This window comes from Ovis canadensis, chromosome 7 (assembly GCF_042477335.2).
Source record: "Ovis canadensis isolate MfBH-ARS-UI-01 breed Bighorn chromosome 7, ARS-UI_OviCan_v2, whole genome shotgun sequence".
Classification (NCBI taxonomy): Eukaryota; Metazoa; Chordata; class Mammalia; order Artiodactyla; family Bovidae; genus Ovis; species Ovis canadensis.
Genome location: NC_091251.1, coordinates 58501699 through 58521199, shown reverse-complemented (window position 1 = coordinate 58521199; position 19501 = coordinate 58501699). Strand labels below are relative to the sequence as shown.

General features: G+C 34.6%; 1 protein-coding gene across 1 annotated transcript in view; it reads right to left on the bottom strand.

The window, feature by feature from the left end:
• VPS13C (vacuolar protein sorting 13 homolog C) overlaps positions 1 to 19501 on the bottom strand; it is a 181617-nt gene that overhangs the window by 136961 nt on the left and 25155 nt on the right. The window contains exons 6-10 of the mRNA XM_069596314.1: positions 13369 to 13478; positions 10495 to 10554; positions 8336 to 8395; positions 7214 to 7294; positions 6278 to 6335 (exon numbers count right to left, since the gene is read on the bottom strand). Of these exons, the coding sequence (XP_069452415.1) occupies positions 6278 to 6335; positions 7214 to 7294; positions 8336 to 8395; positions 10495 to 10554; positions 13369 to 13478 (369 nt within the window). The remainder of the gene's footprint in view (positions 1 to 6277; positions 6336 to 7213; positions 7295 to 8335; positions 8396 to 10494; positions 10555 to 13368; positions 13479 to 19501) is intronic.

The window sequence follows — 19501 nt, the reverse complement described above, 5'->3', positions numbered from 1 at the left end:
GGAGGGAACCAACAGCAGAATAAGGCAGAAGATAGGATTAGTGAAATAGAAGATAGGATTAGTGAAGTAGAAGATAGAATGGTAGAAATAAATGAAACAGAGAGGAAAAAAGAAAAGCAAATTAAAAGAAATGAGGACAATCTCAGAGACCTCTGGGACAATGTTAAATGCCCCAACATTCGAATCATAGGAGTCCCAGAAGAAGAAGACAAAAAGAAAGACCATGAGAAAATACTTGAGGAGACAATAGTTGAAAACTTCCCTAAAATGGGGAACGAAATAATCACCCAAGTCCAAGAAACCCAGAGAGTGCCAAACAGGATAAACCTAAGGCGAAACACCCCAAGACCCATATTAATCAAATAAACAAGGAACAAAAATTAAAAGCAGCAAGGGGAAAACAACAAATAACACAAGGGGATTCCCATAAGGATAACAGCTGATCTTTCAATAGAAACTCTTCAGGCCAGGAGGGAATGGTAGGACATAGTTAAAGTGATGAAAGAAAATGACCTACAGCCAGATTACTGTACCCAGAAAGGATCTCATCAAATATGAAGGAGACATCAAAAGCTTTACAGACAAGCAAAAGCTGAGAGAATTCAGCACCACCAAACCAGCTCTCCAACAAATGTTAAAGGATCTTCTCTAGGCAGGAAACACAGAAAGGGTATATAAACTCGAACCCAAAACAATAAAGTAAATGGCAGTGGGGTCATACTTATCAATAATTACCTTAAATGTAAATGGGTTGAATGCCCCAACCAAAAGACAAAGACTGGCTGAATGGATACAAAAACAAGACCCCTATATATGTTGTTTACAAGAGACCCACCTCGAAACAAGGGACACATACTGACTGAAAGTGAAGGGCTGGAAAAAGATATTCCATGCAAATAGAGACCAAAAGAAGGCAGGAGTAACAATACTCTTATCAGACAAAATAGACTTTAAACAAAGGCTGTGAAAAGAGACAAAAAAGGACACTACATAATGATCAAAGGATCAATCCAAGAAGAAGATATAACAATTATAAATATATATGCACCCAACATAGGAGCACTGCAATATGTAAGACAAATGCTAACAAGTATGAAAGTGGAAATTAATAATAACACAATAATAGTGGGAGACTTTAATACCCCACTCACAACTATGGATAGATCAACTAAACAGAAAATTAACAAGGAAACACAAACTTTAAATGATACAATAGACCTGATAGACCTAATTGATATCTACAGGACATTTCACCCCAAAACAATGAATTTCACCTTTTTCTCAAGTGCACACAGAATCTTCTCCAGGATAGATCACATCCTGGGCCATAAATCTAGCCTTGGTAAATTCAAAAAAACTGAAATCATCCCAAGCATCTTTTCTGATACAATGCAGTAAGATTAGATCTCAATTACAGGAGAAAAACTATTAAAAATTCCAACATATGGAGGCTGAACAACACACTGCTGAATAACCAACAAATCGCAGAAGAAATTAAAAAAGAAATCAAAATATGCATAGAAATGAATGAAAATGAAAACACAACAACCCAAAACCTGTGAGACACTGTAAAATCAGTGCTAAGGGGAAGGTTCATAGCAATACAGGCATACCTCAAGAAACAAGAAAAAAGTCAAATAAGTAACCTAACTCTACGCCTAATGCAACTAGAAAAGGAATAACAAGAACCCCAAGGTTAGTGGAAGGAAAGAAATCTTAAAAATTAGGGCAGAAATCAATGCAAAAAAAAAAAAACAAGAGACCATAGCAAAAATCAACAAAGCCAAAGCTGGTTCTTCGCAAAGATAAATAAAGTTGACAAACCATTAGCCAGACTCATCAAGAAACAAAGGGAGAAAAATCAAATCAATAAAATTAGAAATGAAAATGGAGAGATCACAACAGACAACACAGAAATACAAAGGTTCATAACAGACTACTATCAGCAATTATATGCCAATAAAATGGACAACATGGAAGAAATGGACAAATTCTTAGAAAAGTACAACTTTCCAAAACTGAACGAGGAAGAAATAGAAAATCTTAACAGACCCATCACAAGCACAGAAATTGAAACTGTAATCAGAAATCTTCCAGCAAACAAAAGCCCAGGTCCAGATGGCTTCACAGCTGAATTCTACCAAAAATTTAGAGAAGAGCTAACACCTATCCTACTCAAACTCTTCCAGAAAATTGCAGAGGAAGGTAAACTTCCAAACTCATTCTATGAAGCCACCATCACCCTAATACCAAAATCTGACAAAGATGCCACAAAAAAAAAGAAAACTACAGGCCAATATCACTGAACATAGATGCAAAAATCCTTAACAAAATTCTAGCAATCAGAATCCAACAACACATGAAAAAGATCATACATTATGACCAAGTGGGCTTTATCCCAGGGATGCAAGGATTCTTCAATATCCGCAAATCAATCAATGTAATACACCACATAAACAAATTGAAAAATAAAAGCCGTATGATTATCTCAATAGATGCAGAGAAAGCCTTTGACAAAATTCAACATCCATTTATGATAAAAACTCTCCAGAAAGCAGGAATAGAAGGAACACATCTCAACATAATAAAAGCTATATATGACAAACCCACAGCAAACATTATCCTCAATGGTGAAAAATTGAAATCATTTCCCCTAAACTCAGGAACACGACAAGGGTGCCCACTTTCACCACTACTATTCAACATAGTTTTGGCCACAGCAGTCAGAGCAGAAAAAGAAATAAAAGGAATCCAAACTGGAAAAGAAGAAGTAAAACTCTCACTGTTTGCAGATGACATGATCCTCTACATAGAAAACCCTAAAGACTCCACCAGAAAATTACTAGCACTAATCAATGAATATAGTAAAGTTGCAGGATATAAAATCAACACACAGAAATCCCTTGCATTCCTATACACTCATAATGAGAAAATAGAGAAATTAAGGAACCAATTCCATTCACCATTGCAATGAAAAGAAATACTTAGGAATATATCTACCTAAAGAAACTAAAGACCTATATATAGAAAACTATAAAACACTGGTGAAAGAAATCAAAGAGGACACTAATAGATGGAGAAATATACTGTGTTCATGGATTGGAAGAATCAATATAGTGAAAATGAGTATACTACCCAAAGCAATCTACAGATTCAATGCAATCCCTATCAAGCTACCAGCGGTATTTTTCACAGAGCTACAACAAGTAATTTCACAATTTGTATGGAAATACAAAAAAACCTCGAATAGCCAAAGCAATCTTGAGAAAGAAGAATGGAACTGGAGGAATCAACCTGCCTAACTTCAGGCTCTACCACAAAGCCACAGTCATCAAGACAGTATGGTACTGGCACAAAGACAGAAATATAGATCAATGGAAAAAAATAGAAAGCCCAGAGATAAATCCATGCACCTATGGACACCTTATCTTTGACAAAGGAGGCAAGAATATACAATGGAGAAAAGACAATCTCTTTAACAAGTGGTGCTGGGAAAACTGGTCAACTACTTGTAAAAGAATGAAACTAGAACACTTTCTTATACCATACACAAAAATAAACTCAAAATGGATCAAAGATCTAAATGTAAGACCAGAAACTATAAAACTCCTAGAGGAGAACATAGGCAAAACACTCTCTGACATAAACCACAGCAGGATCCTCTATGACCCACCTCCCAGAATATTGGAAATAAAAGCAAAAATAAACAAATGGGACCTAATTAAAATTCAAAGCTTCTGCACAACAAAGGAAACTATAAGCAAGGTGAAAAGGCAGCCTTCAGAATGGGAGAAAATAATAGGAAATGAAGCAACTGACAAACAACTAATCTCAAAAATATACAAGCAACTCCTGCAGCTCTATTCCAGAAAAATAAACAACCCAATCAAAAAATGGGCCAAAGAACTAAACAGACATTTCTCCAAAGAAGACATACAGATGGCTAACAACATGAAAAGATGCTCAACATCACTCATTATCAGAGAAATGCAAATCAAGACCACAATGAGGTACCATTTCACACCAGTCAGAATGGCTGCGATCCAAGTCTACAAGCAATAAATGCTGGAGAGGGTGTGGAGAAAAGGGAACCCTCTTACACTGTTGGTGGGAATGCAAACTAGTTCAGCCACCATGGAGAACAGTATGGAGATTCCTTAAAAAACTGGAAATAGAACTGCCATACGACCCAGCAATCCCACTGCTGGGCAAACACACTGAGGAAACCAGAATTGAAAGAGACACATGTATCCCAGTGTTCATCGCAGCACTGTTTATAATAGCCAGGACATGGAAGCAACCTAGATGTCCATCAGCAGACGAATGGATAATATGTGGTACATATACACTACGGAGTATTACTCAGCCATTAAAAAGAATACATTGGAATCAGTTCTAATGAGGTTGATGAAACTGGAGCCGATTATACAGAGTGAAGTAAGCCAGAAAGAAAAACACCAATACAGTATACTAACGCATATATATGGAATTCATAAAGATGGTAACGATAACCCTGTATGCAAGATAGCAAAATAAACACGGATGTATAGAACAGTCTTATGGACTCTGTGGGAGAGGGAGAGGGTGGGATGATTTGGGAGAATGGCATGGAAATATGTATAATATCATACGTGAAACGAATCACCAGTCCAGGTTCGATGCATGATACAGGATGCTCGGGGCTGGTGTACTGGGATGACCCAGAGAGATGGTATGAGGGAGGAGGGAGGGGGGTTCAGGATGGGGAACATGTGTATACCTGTGGCAGATTCATGTTGATGTATGGCAAAACCAATACAATATTGTAAAGTAATTAGCCTCCAGTTAAAATAAATAAATTTATATTTAAAAAAATAGCAGAGAAAATATATGGGATAAATAATATACAGGCAGCTTTGTTAGAGATCTACTCAAAAATAAATAAAGGTAAGGCTGCCAAGAAACAGAAAAGATCTCTGGAGAAATTCAAATCAAAACAACAGTGAATTTACCCCCTACATCTGTCAGAATGGCTACCATCAAAAAGCTTACAAATAACAAATGTTTACAAATAACATATTTTAACAAAGAGACTATGAAGAAAAGGGAACCCTGGTGCATTGTCCGTGGGAAATGTAAACTGGTGCAGTCACTACTGAAAACAGTATGGAGGTTCCTCAAAAAACTAAAAATAGAACTACCATATGACCCAGCTATTCCACTTCTGGGCGTATATCCTGAAAAAATAAAAACACTAATTTGAAAAGACATATGCACCCAAATGTTCACAGCAGCACTATTTACAACAGCCAAGATATTCCAGCTACCCAAATGCCCATCAAAAGAGGAACGGATTGAAATATGGTACATATATACAATGGAATATTACTCAGGCATAAGAATGAAATACTGCCATATGTAGCAGTATGGATGAACTTAGAGAATATTATGCTTAGTGAAATAAGACAAGGACAAATATTACATGATATCATTTATATACAGAATCTAAAAAAAACCACAAATGACTGAATATGCAGAACAGACACAGACTCACAGATGTAGAAAATAAACTTGTGGCTACCAAAGAGGAGAGGGAAGGAGAAGGGACAAATTAGGGCATGTGATTAACATGTACAGCCTACAACACATAAAACAGATAAGCAATAAGGATTTACTGTACAGCACAGGGAATTAGACCCAATATCTTGTAATAATCCATAATGAAGTATAATTTGTAAAAACACATTATCTGTACTTTGTATACCTGAAATTAACATAATACTATAAATCAACTATGTGCAGGCATGCAACTCCCGCATCTCTTGCATTGGCAGGCAGATTTTTTACCACTGCGCCGCCTGGGAGGCTATACTATAATCATCTATACTTCATTTTTTTTTAATATCTGGAGTAGTTTGTCTTAACACTACAATACTGACATGTTCAAAGTAACCTGAATATCAAGACCTCAGAGATTTCATTATTAAAAAAAGAAAATCTAATTCCTAAAACAAAGTAGACGATAACAAGATAGGGAAAAAACATGAAGGTTAAGGAGGTTAGTTGTTGGGAGTGAACTATAGCCACAGAGCCCTTCTCTCTCACTCTCCAGTGGTGTAAGTGTTACAATCTATTTCTAAATACTAAAATATATACCAAATATGCTATATCATGACACTAACATATGAAATCAATACTTTCTCTTTGTCAAAATAACTTTATCAGAAAAAGTATATTAAAATAAAGTATTTAATTCCACGTTTCCTATAACATAAAATAAACTTTTACCATTACTTACTGTATTGATGGTTTGGGGGTATATTGTTACTTGTAAGAATTTCACTTTTCAGCTGATCCTAAATTTAAAAATTTGAATGATATGAGAATGAAAAAGAAAATGCATACATTCTCAGCACCCCTGACACACACATGCACATAAAATATGGTTCTAAATCAATATCTTTATTCCCAACTTTGTAATTATTAGTCCATAAGAAAAACACACTGAGCACTATTTATAGATATATTTCTTTAGAATATTACTTCAGTAGGTAATTTTTATAAATTCTAAATACCTAGAAACAACATAAGACTGTTCCACTCTGACTTAAAATGTATATAATGTGTACAGACACACACATTCATAAATTAGGATCTCAGTCACTTTCTAGACAAAGGCAAATTAATCATTACAGTATCTTTCTGAGAAATAAAAGACAGAATCTTGGAATTAATTTGGTTCAGAAAATTCAACTGTTCTTTTCTAAGTAAATATGACTAAGATTGCTTAGCTTTAAGACATGACTTAACATACTTAGTTCTGAATCAATCATTCACTATGATGTATCACTGTAAATGCTTAAAACATATGCTATGGATACATTTTTCAAAAATCTGACAGGTATCATCTGTCTTTACAATCCTCTTCAAGTAATCATTCTCATATGAAACTCCACAATGCAACCAGAATGCCATCAAAATGAGAGTGTGAAAAACCATAAATCCAGTTTTACTTTGATAGTATAGGTTCTCATCTCACTGTCAAGTGAAAGATGTCACAAAGATCTTCAAAAACAAAAGTGCTATTTTTAAGATACAGTCAATCACAAAAACTGGGTTGCACACTTAGTTACAACTTAAGCAAAAGACCAGTATCTTGTCTTCATTAGAGACCACGTATGTAAAATGAATCTCAGGAGTACAGTCAGCTATTCAGGGGGCAAACTGAAATTACCAAGATCTGTTCCCTTGATCCCTGGTAAGACATGCAGCAGTTCACATTCCAGTAGGCACTGAGACTATCAAGTCGTATCAGCTATAAAAGAAAAATTGGAAAAGATCAGGCAACTAACAAATCGAAGTTATGTATCAATATTAAAAGAATATTCTCACGCTCACTATAACAAAATCATCCAATTGTCATTCTGAACTTTTAAAGGGAAGAAGATAATGCAAAAGTGGAGGAAAACGTATGTATGTTATTCAGAGACTTTATTATTAATCTGGGCTTCCTTAGTGGCTCAGATGGTACAAAAAATCTAATTGCAACACAGGAGACCTGGGTTCGATATGAGGGTCAGGAAGATCCCCTGGAGAAGGAAATGGCTATCCACTCCAGTATTCTTGCCTGGAGAATTCCATGGACAGAGGAGCCTGGCGGGCTACAGTCCATTACATCCCAGAGAGTCGGACGTGACTGAGTGACTAACACTTATTAATCTAGCATTTGCTGAATTGTGCTTGCAGGAACACTGTTCCCCAAGGGATTTACTCATTCAATAATCAAATATTTATTGAGAATTCAGTATTTAACAGACTCTGTAAGTATTTCAATGAATAAGAAAGACATGATTCCTCCAACGAATACAAATGGCTGTTTCAAAGGAAGGATGAAGGGAAGAGGATTCTATGATCAACAAAGGTGGATAAAAGTACATACAAAATATCCCTTTGGAAGATTCAAAGTGTTTATTAGCATATTTAAAGTATTGTGAAATCCTGGAGTTTAAAACAAAATAAAATATACCTGTCTAACTATGAATACTTTCCTGTTTTAGCCAGTAATCTTACTTGACCAGAGAATATTTTTTCAACAAATCTAATATTATCTCAATTATCTAATGCCCCATCAAATACAATCTGGGAAATATTAATTTTATCCAGTTTCTTTATATTCTAGGTGAAGAAAGATAAGTGATTTTAGAAGGTAACATAATAAGTAGCTGAGCCAAAACTAAATCCTAAACTTTCAACTCCCATTCAATGGTATATTCTGCTCTATCAAGGTTACTTGAAGAAAATACATTAAACGTTTGTACTTAGGAAAATAACTAGATTAAAAAGTCTAGTCTAATACCTTGTATATAATTTTTTCTGCTTCATTTAATATGCACGGTGTCCAGTCTTTGTTTGCAGTCTAAAACAAAAAAAAAACAGAATAACTGTGAAATGAAGTATATGTATCATAAAACAGTGCTCTAATAACCGTAACAAAATAACTTAGAAATAACAAGACATCTAGTTATCATTGGCTAATGTGAGTTACCTGTTTTTCAATACATATATTACAAAATCAAAGGAAGAGTGAAAAAGAGAATTGAGGAGGTTCTAATTTAATTCAGTTCATTCATCCAGAAAATAATTACTGAGCTATTATGTGTCTGAGAGTGGGTATGAATAAAAAAAAACAAAGAGCTAGCTAGGCAGTAGTTAGATGTGGCTGAGTGGAGTCAGAGGAGGTTAAGGAGAGGCTTTTTAATTTTAATATAAAGGAGAGAATGCGCTTAAATGGTTAGAAGACAGAGGTGGGCAGGGAAGAAGAGTTGAAGATTTAGGAAAGAAAAGGAAATTGACAGAAATAAGGAAGAAAGGACAAAAGGTAGAAGAAAATGAGAGAAAGTCGGGGAAAGGCTCCTAAGGACATGGGTGAGGACGGGATCCAGTCAGGTGGGGAGATTATCTAAGATTTAAGAGTTAGTCTGCATTTGAAAAGATGGAAAAAAGGAATGGTACAGATACAGGAAGAGGTAAGTCTGCTATTATTGTTGTTATAACAGTCAATGTAGTAGTCGAAGCAGAAATTGAACCAATGTGCCAAATACTTTATTCAAACTATTTAATTGAATCATCACAAAAACACTAAAATACAGGTAATACTGTATCAATGAATGGAGGTTGGATAGAAGGAAACCAACATGGTAACCAGAACAGTAAGGTGTCACAGGTACTCTGATAAAATATAAAGGGGAGTATTAAAAAAAAAAGGAATAGTAAATTCTAAGAGTGAAGAAAAAAAAATGAGAAAAACAGCAATATCTCAAGGAAATATTAAAACCCGAATAGAATCACCAGGCAGTTTAAGGGAAAAGAGTAACACAGGCAAAGAAAACCATATGAAAAATCTGAGGAAAGATACATAGGATCAAAGAACAATACACACTAAGGGAACTATACATCACCCTTACACCCTGGTACTCCTGCCATCAGTCAACCCAAAGTCAGCCACAGGACTATTTTGTGTTTTTCATTTGGTCTGCTAGAAGCTCAATATTAAATACTGACCTTTCTTATGACTAATATTGTTTGTCTCATTTTTCTGGAACAATTATGCCTCTACCTTTCAGAACACAGATTCTGGTTCTTCGAAAGTATTATAGTATCATTTTTTTTTTATTGAAAGCTACTTCAAATTTATTTTTGAGACAAGCAGAGGATAAACAGTGTATTAAACACTAGCTTCCTTGACTCCCTTTCCTTTATTTCTCCAATACCTGTTAATTTTTTTTGCTTTGATCTTCAACTGATGTATATCTCTACTTCTCTGTATGCATGCATCATTCTTAAGGAGTCCATGGAACAAAGACCTTTTTCTGTTTAACAGACTACTTCTCTTTCCTTTTTCCTTCGTCTTCTTTCCTTTCTAAGGCCCTCTTCACATAACTAATCAAAAGGCAAAAATATACCCAATGTGATTTACCACACACTGTCCTTAACTTTAAAACATGTCCCTACCACTTAGTTGTCCCTAATAGAAAAAAAATATGTCCAACCAGGATATACCCACTCTATACACTAAGGATCTTAAAAGAAAAAACAAACTGCATTGTAAAATACTTAATCAAAATAAATTATCTTATGTATATTTCAATATAATAAACACATATACATACATATAAATAGATACACATGTACAAGCTATTTGGAAATTATACTGTGGATAAGAACTTGACTCTATGGAAATCTATCTTCCCCTAATTTACTACACATTTAAGATACAGCTTTTAAGACTTTCAAAACACTTGTTCTTAATATTTTTATATTTGTTAAATTCAAAGATAAAATAATTACGGAATATAATAAAAGTATCACTAAAAATTATAAATTTCTAGAAAAGCTATAGAAGGGTTACACATAAAAATAAAAAAGCTATTTGCAGCAATAGCTGATCTTAGGAAATTCACCCTGAGAATAATATTTTACAGATTCCACAGAAATTTTAAATAAGGCCAACTTTACCAATAGACTAAGTTCTCCCAGTGTGACACCAAATGAAAGAGGCCGCTCTGGATCTGATATCTGTCAAAGACAAAAAGTGACATTAAAACACACTCATAGTGAAGGTAAACCCATTTTACACACTACAACAGGCAACACAGGACAATGAATTTACAGGTAAGTTACACAACACAAATGGATTTGTGGAGAAGAAAGGGAAGGAAGACACTAACATGGCTGAGATCTTCCATATTTTGTAGGCATGACACTAACATGATACTTTCCCAGTGGAACTATTTTTTCTTACTAGAAGTGAGAACGCTCACTAACTAGGACTAAATAGATTCTTGACCAGATAGTTTAAAAGAGACAGTCTCTTTACGTATACCACTAAAGATGTTCTCCATAGATAAATAAAACAAGGAGTTGCAGATAAAACAGTGCCACTAAAGTATTTTTAAAAGATTTTCACATTTAGAAATGTGAACTGTCTCTCTATACCTTTAATTTCCAATGACACTTTTAAAAAATGTCTGTTAGAAGATGCTCAAGATCCTTAATATTTAATTTCCTCAATCCCTTAACCCAAAATCTGCCATTATTAAGCTGATCTATTTCTCATCTTCAATATCTAAGTAATATTTATACACAGTGCTTAAACTGTGCCATTGTATGTATCATGACTTTGTTTTCGACATCTCAGAGATGTACAAAAATTAGTGTTTTTTGGTCATGAAAGAAAATAGGGAAACTAGAGACAAGAGAAAAATCATATAATGTTCTAAATCATCCATCAGGGACTTGAGTCACATACACCCTTCTCAAACAGGAAAACCATGATCTGGTATAGCTGTAAAGAATGAGCTTTGTGAGCTTTGTTTTTAATATCAGATATATTATGGTTTGTGGCAAAATATATTTCCTTCATTCCCATATTCATCTTTTTAGGCCTATGGATCTCAAGCTCAAAATAGCTTGCAGCTATTTCAGAAGGAACTTTAATAAAGCACAACTCCTCAGCTGCTAATGCACTACCCATAAATTACTGCTCTCATACAAAGAGCATCTTTATGATAAATTGTACCTCCCCTACCCTCACTTCTATATTTTTAACTATCCTTCCACACACAATAATTAAGGTAATCACACTAAAGAGGCAAGATACAAGGAAGATCCCTTTGTGCTTTTAATTTTTTCTGTAGATGATTTTAATATATTTTGTCACTGACACCAACTTAAATGTAATTGATATTACTTGTCCCACTCCTGTGCATCTCTGTATTTTTTCATTAAAGGGAAAGAAATAACATACCTTTCAAATTGTACTTGCTCAGTAGAAAAGCTTAGTTTAAGTTTAAACTGAAAGTGGAAGGGAGGGTCAAGAGGGAGGGGACATAGGTATACCTATGGCTGATTCACGTTGATGTTTGGCAGAAACCAACACAATACTGTAAAGCAATTATCCTTCGATTAAAAAAAAAAATTTTTTTTAAGCCGAGATTATTATTCATCAACATGCCCCTGGCTTTAAGAATAATTCTTTTAATTCCATGACAACTTGAGTTCTAAGTTTGTTTTAAACAAGGCAATTTATGAATTAGGCTTTTTAGACATTTGTTTGTAAAGTTCTGTCTACTGGACTTTCCAGGTGCCTCAGCAGTAAAGAATCCACCTGCCAGTGCAGGAGACGTGAGTTCGATCCCTGATCCAGGAAGATCCCACATGCTACAGAGCAACTAAGCCACAGCTACTGAGCCTGTGCTCGAGAGCCAGGGGCCGCATCTACTGAGCCCATGTGCTGCAGCCACTGAAGCCTGCACCCCCCAGAGCCCACGTTCCGCAGTAAGAGATGCCACTGCAACAGAGGCCCAAGCACACACCTAGAGAGTAGCCCCTGCTCACCACGACTAGAGAAAAGGCCACACAGCAGCCAAGACTCAGCACAGCCCAAAACAAAATTCAGTCTAATGATGAGCTAGGTTTTCCAGACATTTGTTCGTTAGCAAAATTCAGTCTAATGACTACAGAAAATCGAAACATAAAGTTGGTATAAGACGGACATGGTATATCTTGAAAAACTACAAGTGTATCTTACTGAATATGAACTGAAAAAAGGGACTTATCAGGAAAGTAATATAAATTCTCTATATGGCAGTATGACTTTAACTGTAATCTAAACTTAAAGTAAACTAAAAACAAAAAAGAAGGCAAACTCAGTTTTGGAAAAGATGAAAAAGCATTTCCAATCCGCTACGTAAATAAAAAATTCAAGCCTTTTCATTTATGCTTCAAACTTTAAGACAAAGCAATGCACATTAAGTTCAAAATATTGACTATGTTTTAATTAAAATTAATCAATCAAATAGTTCTTAATCAACTAACATTAAGCTTTTAGCCATCAATGAAGTGGTTTCTAAACACTGCTCCACATGTATGTGAGTAGCTGTGTGTGCTAAAATCCTGTGTGGGAGAAGGTAAAGTACACGTGACTAGCAGCCAAGGGACCTGGGTTTCAGTCCCCTTTCTACCAACCACCATTGTAACCGATTACTTCATTACCTCTGGGAACCAATTTTTTTGTCTTTGTAAAAAAATTAAAAAATTAGTTCCTTAAAGCTTTATTAGTCTAAGTCTTTAAACAAAATTCAAAATAAATAATAAAGGAAAATCTAAAAATCTCTTAAATTAGCTTTAGAAAGAAACATATGGTGGTTTATGACATATTTATACATTTAATGAAAAAGTCTTAATGCTAGTAAGGAGATATGGTAGTGTACTAATCAGGAAAAATTTAATCTTGGATTTAAAACTGCCATGTATGGGCAAATCAATAATTAGTAATAATTAATGTCATAAAATACATAATTACTAACTTACACCAAGTAAACTACTTACATCATCTTCATATTTAATGTGAATGTCTGTGATTTTTACTTGTACATTTTTAATTACTTGAGTTGCCAATTTTTCCAAAAATGTATCCTTTTTGGCTTCTTTTGGTTTATCTATAAAAAATAGAAAAATACAAGTTCAAGAGTTGAAATTATCACATAATTCATAATCAATGATCAAAGGATAGTTAAGTACTACTCATCAGGAATTACAACCTATTCCTTGCTTTATTTTAGATTTTAATATGCATTTCCAACTGAAAACTTATTTTTCAGCCACTATATTAACAGGGAAATCCCTAAAACTTATTTTGAAGTTACATCATAATCTAACATTTATTTTACCTTTGAAGACAGAAATCAAGTGGCAATGTGTATAAATAACACATGGCATAAAAACCACTTTTACCTACCTTTTGAGCGATCAAGACCTTTAAAAGGTTTCTTAAAATGTTTTTTGTGCTTTTTACGTTTACGTCCTTCTCAGTGGAAGCATTTTAGTGAGAAAAGGATAAAATTCAAGTTAGCAGACTAGAGGACAGAAAAGAAAACAAGAGACTTCTTCCTGACAGCAAATTCTGGTACAATTCACCTTATTTTATTCTAAACTGACCTGTTACTTCAATACAGGCAGAAATTCACAAACCTTTTTTAGTCTAGAATAACCTTCTGTAATAAAGAAAGTAACTTAGCAGATGCAATTACACAAAAATTGAGTAAAGTAACCCCATTAGAATATTTATGACTGCTTAAAACATAAACTTTAATTTTTAATTTCAACATTGCCAAAATATTGGAAATGTAACAATGACAAAATATGTATGGTAGGAGCACAAATGAAATGAATGGGTAGGCTGCTGACAGATGACTTCCTCTGAATGACACACCTCACAAAAACAAGATCCTTTACAGTCTTGAGAATATAAAGAATACAAAAAGGGGAAAAAAAAACTGTATACAGAATTTTACATTTAGCTTAATAATTCCTTTAGCATCTCTTTTATTTGGCACTGCCTTGTTTCATGGCATTAACCCAAACCTATCTTACCCAACTTATAAATCTTTATATTCAACTGCCTACTACACATCAAATCCAGTCCTCACTCTTGGGGCAGCCTCTGTATAGTCTCCCATGCCTCCAACCTCCACTCTTTTCTTTAATCTAACCTCCTCTGACCTAATACTACCAGATTCACATCTTCCAAAATACTATTCACAGCCTGTTAATCCCTGCTCAAAATTATTTTAAAGGCTCTTTGTAGCCTGCCAAATAAAATGAGAAAGTGTTTGCATGACACAGAGGTCCTTTTATGATCCAGTCCCTATTCCCCTGTCCTGGTCTATCTTCTGCCACTCATCCTTGCACTGGACACTTCAAGAAAACTACTGCTACTTTCCAAAACAAGCTATAACTTTAAAAAAAAAAAAAAAAACTTTTTATTTTGTCCTGGGGTATAGCTGATTAACGATGTTGTGACTGTTTCGGGTGAACAGAGAAGGGACTCAGCCATACATACACATGTGTCCATTCTCCCCTAAATTCCCCTCCCATCCTGGACGCCACATAACACTGAGCAGAGTTCCATGTGTACAAGCTATAACTTTCTAATGCCTTCATGCCTCTACACATAGTAGGTTCCCTGAACTTAGTCTGCTCTCCCTCAAGTTCTTCAGGCAAATTTCTAGGAGGCTTTCAAATCTCAGGTCCAGCACTACTGCTTGTGTAATGCCTTCTTCAGCTCTTCCAAGAATCTCCAAGACCATCAACCCTGGCACCGTATACAGACTTCCACTAAGCAATGAATACACTGAATCTGAAGTATCTGCACAACTGGTTTGTTTCTAGTCAGGAGGAGTCCTTCACTAGAACAAGAATTATCATAATATCTAGGCACAAAGCACATGATATGTATCTATTCAACTGAATCAAAATTATCTACACTTGGACATTAAAATAAAATATACAAGCTCAATTAATGTTATAGAGAATATACTGATATTTAGCTTGAAATTTTAAATTTGTTCTTCCTTGATATTTTAAAGCAAATTATCCTGCCACTACAAGAACTAAGAATCAAATTATCGAGTCCTGGATTTTAAGCATAAGACCCTAAGTTTCGAGAAGGAAATATTTACTAAACCTGTAACAGGTTTAGTAAATCAGGACTTTGCCATTACCAGGAGTTCTTGTCACAGTGATGGTTCCCTAAATCTTTTTTCATTTACAAATTAAACATTCAGCGAAGTTCTCAGAGAAATACTATTTGAAAAGAAATAGCTAAGAAAGCCAGAGAAGCCCTGAAAACCATCCCACTGAGGGAGAAAGTTTTCGGAGACAGGATTCAGCTGCCTGGGTTTAGAGTCTGGAATAACTCACTCTTCTCATCTGACCTCCTATTATCCTTCTGGTTTCACATTTGTCCTAGAACCTTGTTCCGTCTTTGATCTCAATGTTAGATGCACCATGTTTCAAATGGTTTCAAAATCCAATCTGAGTACTACAGAGTCTTCATTTAAGCTGATGGATAATAAATGTATGATCCCCAGTCACTTTCTAAAGCCGTTCTCAAATGTTTTGGTCTTAGGGTCCCTTTAATACACTTAAAATTTAAGAACCTTAACCAGCTTTTCATTAGGGTGGGTTACAGATACTGATATTTACCATGTTGGAAATCAACACTGAAAAGCTTTTTAATGGTTATTAACTTATTAAATAACCCATTATGCAATAGCACAGGTAATGTGTATTTATGAAAAATAACTACGTTTTCCAAACAAAAACTTGTAATGAGAAGACTGATATGGTTTTACAGTCACAAATCTCCTTAATGTATGGTTTAGTAGGAGACTGCTGGATACAAATACCTGCTTTTGCCTTCGCTCTTTTAGGATCTATTGTTTAGATTGGAGTATGTGAGGAAAATCTGACCTAATTACAGAAATGTAATAGGAAATAGGAGGAACATCTTCATCTTTTGCATATGAACATCTTTTCATGTAATTATTGATACTACATCAAACTCAACCAGTGATAGTTTCTTAAAGCTGCACCTTGGAATCTGAAACTATCAGTCAATTTTTCATCTAAATTAAAGCCGGTCTACCATGCACTTTAATACATTCATAATATTTTACCACACTTTAATAATACAGAAATACTGCTTCATTGAATTATACAGATCTTACAAATGTGGAGTCACTTTATTTTTTAATATGAAAAATCACATTGTTAATACCACCAAAAATCTCATCAGAAAAGTCTTTCAGTACGGGAAGCTGTGAAGCTCAAAGTGACAAATACAAATTTCCCGAAATTCTAATTTTTGTTCAAAAGCTCAAATCTTATTGCTGGTAACAAACACTATCAGTTCGTTTTTCTTAAAGCTGTGTTGTTGAAATGTCTCCCAAACACCCAAATCTGAGTAATAATCATCTGTCAGCCATTCTTTGAAGTAAAATGGCTTTCCATGAAAAAAGCAACTGAAAACCCAAACAACTGCACAAGTATTTTCCCTTGAGACAATTATCCTGCTTCAGCCCACAGAAGTCCAACAGGTATGCTTCCTCTTCTGTCACAAAATGACACATAAACGCAAGAGATGTAATCTATTAAAATTAAATGGTTTCTATTTCATCAATGATTTTCTTAAGCAAAATTGCTGCTTCTTCCATTCTATTTTGGTTTTTACTGTGAGTGACTGGCAGGGAACAATACAATAGTTACTGGCAGTAGAGTTTGGTGCCACTGCCTTAAATCACGCTAAGACAGCCAGCAATCTTACACAACGATTGCTTTTGCACCATCAGTACCAATGTTAATACAGTGGGGAAAAAAAATAATGTCTTTGAATTATTACGAAAATAGTTTTGACTTTTTGAAAATCATTGCTCTGGAAAAAAATTTTAATGAGTAAATATATACTCTCAAAGAATCAGACACAACTGAGCGACTGAACAACAACAAATATACACTCACAAATATACTGAAAAAATGAAGGCATTATAAAGAACACATTAAGTCCTGGGCAACTAAACAAAAGACATCTTCAACAAAATTAACTATTCTCATTTCAGCATCATCAAACTCTAGGCCAAGTTTAGTTTTTTGCTTTTTTTTTTTTTAAATCCAGGCTAATACACACTTTTGGAATAAAAAGAAACTCTGAATCATGAAGTTTTACTTTAGAGTGACCTGTGTCTGTTTTGTTTTGTTTTTTAAGCACTGCTGCCCAATGATTTTTTCTACATATTTAAATAGGCCACTAGAACTCATTTGTATCCTGGAGGCAGGTTGTACTTAGTAAGATCAGAAAACACTGCCCCTGGCAGACTAACAGAAAGTTGGTTCGATTACAACCCACAAAACTGGGACAGTGAACCATGAGTTATCGTCTATATTAAACAAAGTGATTCTAAGACAGTCAGTCACTCTTACTCAAGGGGCAGATTTGTTTAAAGAGAAACTCCTTTCAGGGTAATTTCATTCATGCTATGAAATTTGCCATGCAACTCATCCTTCCAATTGTCATAATGAACCTAAAAATTAAAGAAGTATCTAGCAGCAAAAGTAATTCTATTGTAATGCTTATTGTTATTTATTTCTTGAGATAGAGATGCCACTTGCTTGCCACTTAATCAAAACAAACTTTAAGTGTGACTAAGTTAATATAACAAGTTCCTGAAAAGTTATAGATAAATATATTTAAAATATTTAAATATATTTTAATATTGCAAAATATTTAAATATTGTTTAAAATATTAGAAATTATTATTATTTTAATGTGCTTGGTAAACTTCCTAAGATACAATAAAATCCTACTATAAACCTTAAAACAGTCAGCCTTCAAATGTGCCTTTTTTGTGAGGCTGTCCAGGATAGTACTCTACATGTGCTGCCAAAGCTACTACACAGATGAAGCAAATCAGGGAGGATAGGAGAAGAAAGTCAGGGAAACATCTTTTATCAAGGTCCTAAATAAAGTCTCACTCAAAAAAAAAAAAAAGGTTCCATTTTATTGCTTTTTACAAGTTTGAAAACCACTGCTACAGAAGAGAAATTGTTTAACTGAAAAACTACTATACTATAGAACAAAGTCAAAAAGGCAGTCCAGATTTGGAAGTTATCCACAGATCAAACTGTAAACTGCATAAGGCAGTGGACTGGGTCTGTTTCACCCCATGAACACTGAGCATCCAGCATAGTCTTCCTACTAGAAGACATTAAGCATTTGGTGAGTGAATAAATGGCTGCAGAAGATGGAAGATAGGAAATGACAGTGAAGGGGAAAAACATGAATTACATTTCCATATTTTCTCAAAGGATGACACGCCATATAAACTCCATTAAAAGCACGAGCATGGGTAAGAACATAATTTTGTATGTAGCTCAGTATAATTAACCATGCATACCCACCAGGCTTTATGTCCTTGTAAACAAAGTTTTCCAAGCCATATATGAACTCCCCTGAATGTGCGCCTGCATCCGCACGGCAGCAATAACCAAAATGCAAAGCATTTTAAGACATCTTTAATTTCATATGTAAAATACATCTGAACTTAGTTCAAAGAATTAGACATCATATAACAGAACAAGTAAAATCCAGTGACACTAAAACAACTTACTTCTACGGAAATATTCTCAAGTGACACCATTTCCATTCTTTCAACACACAGGCTCTGTTTTCATTCATTAAAACAAAAACTCTTAATAATTAAAATTATAACAATAATTTCAAGTTAAGCAAAACAGACAAATATCGATTATGGCTAATGTCTCATTGATTTACCCAATTTTCAAAGAGAGCAAAAACCTGCTATTTTGGTTCCCTTTCTGCCCACCATTTGTTCATTTTCAGAAGGAAACATTGCTGCAATATTTATGCTAATTTTAGGGTTAACTGAAATGAATTCATCTTACTTTAGTATCATGTTCTCCTCAAGACACACTGTCTGAATCCTTTCTATGCATTCTTGTTAGTGATGGTTAAGTAGCACCATCTTCCATTTTGCTCCCCAAATCTAGCTTATATACCACTTCCTAAAATACAGCCATGATCACATCACTCTCCAGATTTTTAAAGAAAAAGTAACTTCCTGACTTTCTCACTGACTATCGAACAAAGTCCATTATAACGCAG